The sequence below is a fragment of the Bison bison genome, unplaced genomic scaffold, assembly GCF_000754665.1.
Source record: "Bison bison bison isolate TAMUID 2011002044 unplaced genomic scaffold, Bison_UMD1.0 scf7180017864508, whole genome shotgun sequence".
NCBI classification, from domain to species: domain Eukaryota; kingdom Metazoa; phylum Chordata; class Mammalia; order Artiodactyla; family Bovidae; genus Bison; species Bison bison.
In genome coordinates, this window is record NW_011495064.1 from 12,086,439 (window position 1) to 12,093,626 (window position 7,188).

Genomic DNA, 7,188 nt, shown 5'->3' on the forward strand with positions numbered 1-7,188 from the left:
GCAGGCACCCCAGCCTCCCCGCTTGCGCTTCTGCCCTTGGAGACACGACCAGCTGAGGATCCACAGCCCAGTGCCAGGTGAGCGGCCACCGGAAAACGCTCTCCAGGGGGAAAGGGGGTGAAGGGGGGGCAGAGCGGCCCAAGGACTGAGGTGTTCACATTCCCGCCTCAGCCCCTTCGGGGGTGGGTGACGGGCTCCTTCACCCCAGAGCTCTGGAGACACTAGCCTTCCATGGTGCTGGCTCGGAGGCTGCTTCCTCTTGGGACCTTGGGCCAGCAGGTGCCCCCCATAAGTCAGGAGTTGGGGGATGATGACTATAAGGTGAAGAGGGGAGGCATGGAGTGGGGAGAATGATACAGGCCAGCAGGGGAGCAGAGATGAGAGCTTGGGTTCTCAGCACAAGGGAGGCTGGGGCAGTTCAGCTTGTCAGATGGGGGCCATGTCCTCCCAGGCAGGCCTGGGGAAGTAGGTTGTGAAGGCAGAGAGTAGAGGGAAGGGGCTGGCACTGGAGTCAGAGAAGAGAGCCAAAATACCTTTAGAGGACAAAAGAAAATCTAAGATGCTCCCTCTGTATGACCCCCAGAAAAAAGGCTTGTTTTTTTCTGACTCCAGTAGGTGCTCATTGGTTTGCATTTGTGCCTTTCACGGGGTGGTCCCAGTGTGCTTAGGACTGTGCTGAGAGGACAGTGGATGCCTGTGAGGCTGTGGTCACTGTGGCAGTGGTCTGTTTGGGAGACTTAGGAGGCCGAGACCTCACCAGGTGCCTGGTGAGGGGTGACCAGAGCTGAGTCCTGTAGAGATAGGTCACTGTGGGGAATGGTGTACAACTTAGCAGGAGCAGCAAAATTCAGAGGGAGTCTGGCGCTCTTGGAGAGCTGAGTGAAGAGGCAGGGGTGGGTAGCAGGGGGCACAGGCTCTAGCACTGGGTCTGTAGGCCCCCAGCCCACCAGCTCATACCTTTGGGCATCCAAATTCATTTGAGTGTCCACTGTATGTCGGCCACTGAACAGAGATGAAAGACACTACTGTATCCCCAAGGGGTTCCCAGTCCAGACAGAAGACAAAAGTGAACCCGAAGGGAAGCCCCAGAGGGCCAGTGCTGATTTCTGAGAAGTGGGTGGGAAGGAGTCTGGGCTGCTCCCGACTGCTGTTCCGGTGAGAGGTGGTGATGCTGATCCCAGAGGTGGGAGAGAGGAGGTGATTGTAGCTTCCTTGCTCTGATGACAGCAGCCTCAGCTGGCGCTGCCACATTCCAGTACCACTTCTAATTATACTCACCACTTTCTGGAAGTTTTATTCTCTTCAGAGTTGGCATCACGTCTGTACTTGGCATGTTCCTTACATCAAGACATGGATGGGCCAAGTAAAGCTGTCCCCATTTCTCAGATGAGGAAATGAAGTCTGTGAGAGCTGCGGGGTCCAGGGTCCCCAGACGTAGCGGACAAGCAGACCGAGGGCTCAGGACTCCAAGCCCCCATTCAGGGTGTTTCTGTGCCCTACTTGTATTCCTCCCCTCCTTTGGCACAGCCCCTCGGTGGCCTGAGCGCTGCCTTTGCATCTTCCTCCTCATGTGAACGCCTCCGTGGGCAGGACGGGCTGGATGTGTTCTTTTCCCTACTGTCTGCCTCCGCCTGGGCTCTCTGCCTCTCCTCCTGGGTTGACACTGAATCCGCAGCCCTGTCCTGAGTGCCAGAGCTGGCTTCTCTGGGGCTGGCTGGGCCTCCCTCCAGTGTAGTCAGGGCCTTGGACTAAGCCATTGTGCTTCCTCCCATTGAATAGTCCAAATCCTCTGTGAAGTAAGTGAAAATTTTGAGAGGTGCCCTAGAGGCAGATGAGTTGATTTGGAGGCTAGTTCTTGCAGTTTGGGTACCTGTGACAGGTACCAGGTGCTGGGGGATCTCCAAGGAGAGTCGCCCCAGTAAGCATGGGGGAGATCAGGAAGGTTTCCTGGAAGAAATGGACTTGCACAGCCTTGAAATATGAACAGGCGTTAGCAGGCCGACAGGCAGAGGGACAGTGTTCCAGACAGAGGAACAGCTTTTATAAGAACGTGAAGGTGACGGAGAGCATGTTTTCCTCTGGCTGGAGGGACAGAGGGAATAGGGCCGGAGGACAGACCTGGGGCCCGGCTGTGGTGGAGATTGTGTTTTCTTACTTTGATAGGGGCTTCCCAGATTCAATGGTAAAGAATCTGCCTGCAAAGCAGGACTGCAGAAGACCTGGGTCCAATCCCTGGGTTGGGAGATCCCCTGGAGAAGGGCATGGGAACCCACTCCAGTATTCTTACCTGGAGAATCCCACAGACACAGGAGCCTGGTGGGCTACGGTCCATGGGGTTGCAAAGAATCAGACACGACTGAAGCGACTTGGTACACACACGCTTGGATAGGGAGCTGGTGGGTGGGAGGGTGAGGGAAGACCGTCGTCCACAGGGGATGGGGCAGCGGTTGGAGGTGGGTGCTTGGGTGTGGCTGGGAAAAGGCTTACCCAGTGCTGGCTTGGAAGGGAGGGGATCGTGTGGGAGAAGGCAGTAGAGCTTGATGTTTGTCAAGGTTGAAGTGGAAGGAGGGCGTTCAGAGGGCTTCCTAGGCTTCTGATTGGAGCCATAAGAAGCTAATGGTGCCTGATTCTCTCTGCCGGGGAGCACTTGAAAGGGCAGTCAGGCTGGAGATGAGTGTGGACCCTGAAGAAGCCAGTCTGCAACTGTCTACATAGGTCTGGAGCTCAGGAGTGCAGTCTGGGCTGGAGATGGAGTGTAGGGTTGGGGCGGGAACCGAGAGGCAGACCCTCAGCTGAGACTGAGAAGGATGTCAGGTGTCTGGAAGCCAGACAGAGGTTTGGGGTTTCCAACCAGGCAGAAGGGGCAGCCCAAAGGAAGAGTAAGTGAGCGGTGCCAGGGGAGGATCACAGAGAGGTCAGTGAGGCGAGAGCTGAGGGGTCCGTGGCCTCAGCAGGAACGCTTGTGACAGGCCAGTGGGGGCCGCTGTCCTGATGGGCTGAGGAGTCGATGAAAGGTGGGGACTTACAGAGAGAATGCAGTCCACATGCTCTGGAGAGGCTGGTGAGAAGGAAGAGGGGGTGGAGGTGACCGAGGGGGATGGCGAGACGAAGACAAGCTCAGACAAGCTCGAGGGAGTGTTTCTCAGGCCTGTGTCAATTCTGCTAGCAAGCAACCAGTAGAGTGAGGTGGGCCGGTGACCAAGCACCACAGGTTTGCCTGGTCTTTCCGGTTCTAGCACTAAAAGACCTACCTGTTGGGAATTCCCCGCCCTGGGAAAATTAAGAAACTGGGAGGATTGATCATCACCCTAGAGAAAAGTTACAATAGAGAAGAGGAGGGAGGGAGGGAGTTGCGGGGTTGGGGGTTCTGGGATTAAAGACTAAAGACTGGGATTAAAAAAAAAAAAAAGACTGGGATTAGGTCCAGAGAAGTTTGTAGCACCTCCTGGGCTGTCTCCGTGAAGAGGGAGGGGTCTGAGGGAGGGAGGAGGGTCAGGTGGTGGCAGGCGGAGAGCAGGGCAAGGGGCCGCCAGGTGGTGAGCCCTGCTGGCCCCACGGAGAAGGTGGCCCTTCTCCCTTGTGCCACTCGTTCTCCCCGTAACGCATCTCCCGTCTGTCTTCACAGTCCCCACCCTGTGAAGCCCCTCAGCACTGCCCCAGTGGAGGGGAGCCCTGACCGGAAGCAGTCCCGCTCCAGTCTGAGCACAGCCCTGAGCAGCGGGCTGGAGAAGCTCAAGACAGTCACCTCCGGCAGCATTCAGCCTGTGGCTCCAGCCCCCCAGGTTGGCCAGACTGCGGACGCCAAGAGGCTGAAGGTGAGGTCGAGCAGGCTGCCAGGGGTTTCCGACCAGATGTGTGGTACTCGGAAGAGATGCCAGGCGTCTCGAGGTTTGGGGGCGGGGGAGGTATGCCAGGCAGGCTGGAGCAAGAAGCAGGCCTGGCCCCTGGTGAGCCAGGTCTGCCCAGTTGGGCAGAGCCTTGAAGCCAGTTAGGCTGTCCCTGGCGCTGGGGACAGAGGCAGCTCCTAGGGCCAGGGTTGGGAAACTGGGCTGTGGGTGGGTGGGGTGGGCGGGCCTGAGGCTGTTCTGCCCACACTCCCTCCGTCTGGCCTCAGGACTCGGGTGTGCTGGACCAGTCGGCCAAATACTACCACCTGACCCACGACGAGCTCATCGGCCTGCTTCTGCAGCGGGAGCGGGAGCTGAGCCAGCGGGACGAGCATGTGCAGGAGCTGGAGAGCTACATCGACCGGCTGCTGGTGCGGATCATGGAGAGCTCGCCCACGCTGCTGCAGATACCCCCCGCTCCTCCCAAGTAGCCCCCTTCAGCCCCATCCCGGAGGGTTGGCGCAGACCTGCTATCCCACAGGGCTACTCCCTCTCTCCTGCTGAACTAAGCCCCAGCCTGTTCCCCCTGTCTCCTCCCTCAGCCGGGGCTGCTGGAAAGCGGGCCGTGGGGACTCCCACTGGCACCGTCAAGTACTGTGGACAACCTGTGTGTCTTTGGGAGCTCTGGGTCTTTCCCACCTGCCTGTTTTCATACCCCTTAGCTATGGGGGCTCCAGGGAATTGGAACAAAGAATTTAGCCCTCAAGATGAAACCAGGGTGAGCTCCAATTTGATGTGGTACCTGGGACATACTTTATTACCCCCATTTCTTCCACAGCTAAACCCTTGTCCTCTACACCTCCCTCCAGCCTATGGAGGGCTCCTAGTATTATTGGGGCTGTGGCAGGGACCAAGCTGCCCAGATACCTGTGAGTTGTGGGCAACCAGGGTACCTACTCTTCAGCCTCACATCCATTCCCCCGGGAGCGGGAGCCTCGTGGTCTAGCCTTTCTCTGCCATGTCCGAGTCTGCTTGTTTCATGATCGAGTGCAGCATGGATGGAGGGAGAAGACGGAGGCCACTCCCCACCCTCCTCTTCTGACTTTTGCATCGAGTGAGAGTCATGTGTGAATGTGTGGAGAGCTGAGGCCAGAGTTGGGAGAGCGCCTCCTCACTCACCTCCGGGCTTTGGGTTGCTTATGTTTGGGGATCAAGCCTCCAGCTCTGTTCTCGTTGCCTGTCTAGATACCAAAACCCTGCTACTGCAGGGTTTGAACTTTTGGAAACCAATTAAAATGTGCCTTTTGTGGGTGGGGTCAAAAGCCTCTGGATGTAGACCTCTCCCCCTAATTGGTGTTCCCCTTTCCTCCTGTTGAGCACATGGGGTTGGATCTCTTGGGAGCCTGGGAGTGGGAAAGGAGGGTAGGGCAGTGCTGCTGCATACTCTGCCCCTTCCCGTAGAATTAATTCCAGCTAAGGGTCTGGCCAAGCTGCTGCTGCTCCCTCAGCCTCCCTGCCATCTCCACCTCCCCAGTTGAGGAGGGTCTTAGGATAAAAACCACATTCTGGAAGTGGGAGGTCCCACCCTGCCTATACTTAGGAAGAAGACTTTCTTGCCCTCCCATTCATCCACTAGCTGCTGACTAGCCTGTCCCTTCTGCCCCATGTCCTTGCCTGGCTTTGCTGCAGTGCACTTTGAAACAAAGTGTCTACCCTTTGACACCGCCTCTGGTTTGCTTGCAGAAAACATAACAGGCTTCCCCATGGCATCTGCAGGGAAATCTTTGGTGGCTGGGGGCACTCTGCCTTAGCAAACCCTGTGGGGTGAGGAGGTGCTGAAGGGGGGATACTTCTGGCCCGCTGAAAACGTGAGAGCTCCTCTGTGGCCACCTCTTCTTCGTGAGACGGCTTGTGGGGTCACTTGGAAAGCCACGGGAAGGGATGTGCTGTCTGGTGATGTCTTCCTTCTGCCAGGATGAAGCCCCACACACAGGGGAAAGCCCTTGTCATGTCATCTACCTTAAGAATCACTCAGCAAAGCTGAAGAGTGTCCATGGGTGCTCAAGACTTCAGTCATGTTTTGGGGGGGTCACGAGGGTGTCACTTCAGGAGGAGGGGGATTACTCCTCTACTCGATGTTCCTCTGGGCACTATTCAGTCCCAGTCCTGACCCTGGTCTTCTGCTCACCCTTGGTTGTGGGCTTCTAAAATGCCCAGGGCAGAGGTCTCTTTAAAAGAGTTTTGGGTTGAAGCCCAGGGTTCTTGTGGCTGTTTCTGCTCCTGGCCACCACTTGGAGAAGTGCTGCAGGTGAGGTGGGCAGGGAGCAAGAGCTGCAGGTGAGGTGGGCAGGAGCAGGCACAGTACTGCTTTGCTGTTTGTCTTCCTAGTTGTAACGCCTGTTTATAAAGAGCTTGTTCTTCATGTTTTGAGCACTTTATGATGAATAAAAAATTAACATACTGTAGGTGGCTCTGTTGTGTTACTGTTGATAGGCATATGAAGGAGGCTTCTTCAGGAAGAAAGCAGCTTTTAATCAAGATGATGGGGTTCTCGGATGATACTGTCCCTGCCCTGACCTCAGGGGCAGCAGCACAGTGTTGCCTAGTGGGCTGGGCTGTCTTTTCTCATTCCCAGGTTGCCCATACTTGTTGAGTACTGTGGGAAATAACAGAGGGATTTCAAGACTCGATTCCTACTCTCAAGCCACTTAGTCTAGTAGGGAAGGATGAGATACAGATCCAAGATACAAATGGTTCTTCATGGCCAGCTAGACTCTCCACAGCTAGGCAAAGTCTGTTTCTTATGGTTTAATATGAATGAGGAACTGACTGCTACAGATAATGCAGTGTCCAGAAGGCATGAGCCAACCCTGCACTTCACCATAAGCCTGAGGAGACTCAAAGTTGGTCAGTGGGGAGGGAAGTTCCTAAGGTCAAAACCAAACATTTCTGCTGCCCTCTTGGGCAAAACAGGCAGCTCTCCCTCTGTCCTTCCCATAGTCCTCCCCCTAGCCTGGCTCACTGACCAGATAATTCAGCTGGGAATCTGCTAGTCTATTCTGCATGAGTGTGTTTATTATCCCTGCTGGTGCCTCGCTCTACAGTTGGTGGTACTCTTGCTTAAGGGAAAGTCCTTGTACCTGATGGTTATTAAGCATTTCTGAAACTCCCCTTCCCCATCCCAGTTCTCTTCCTGCCCTGGAATTGCACCCAGAACAGATCTTCTGTTGGCCAGAGGAACAGAAGGCTGCCAGGGCTCTTAAGCCCCTGCTGTTTTAACTCTTACAGCAATAGGATATTTGAGTCTCTGCTTGAGCCCTCTCAGCACTGAGGACTTAGCAATGAATCCCAAAGTCACAAC

At 55.7% G+C, this 7,188-nt stretch overlaps 1 protein-coding gene across 1 annotated transcript in view; it reads left to right on the forward strand.

The window, feature by feature from the left end:
* The window catches only part of RAB11FIP5 (RAB11 family interacting protein 5 (class I)), a gene marked incomplete at its 5' end in the record, with an annotated part of 43,802 nt that extends 37,510 nt beyond the window's left edge, over nt 1–6,292 (forward strand). The window contains 2 exons of the mRNA XM_010829878.1: nt 3,626–3,815; nt 4,115–6,292. Of these exons, the coding sequence (XP_010828180.1) occupies nt 3,626–3,815; nt 4,115–4,318 (394 nt within the window). The remainder of the gene's footprint in view (nt 1–3,625; nt 3,816–4,114) is intronic.
* Between the last annotated feature and the right edge of the window lie 896 nt (nt 6,293–7,188).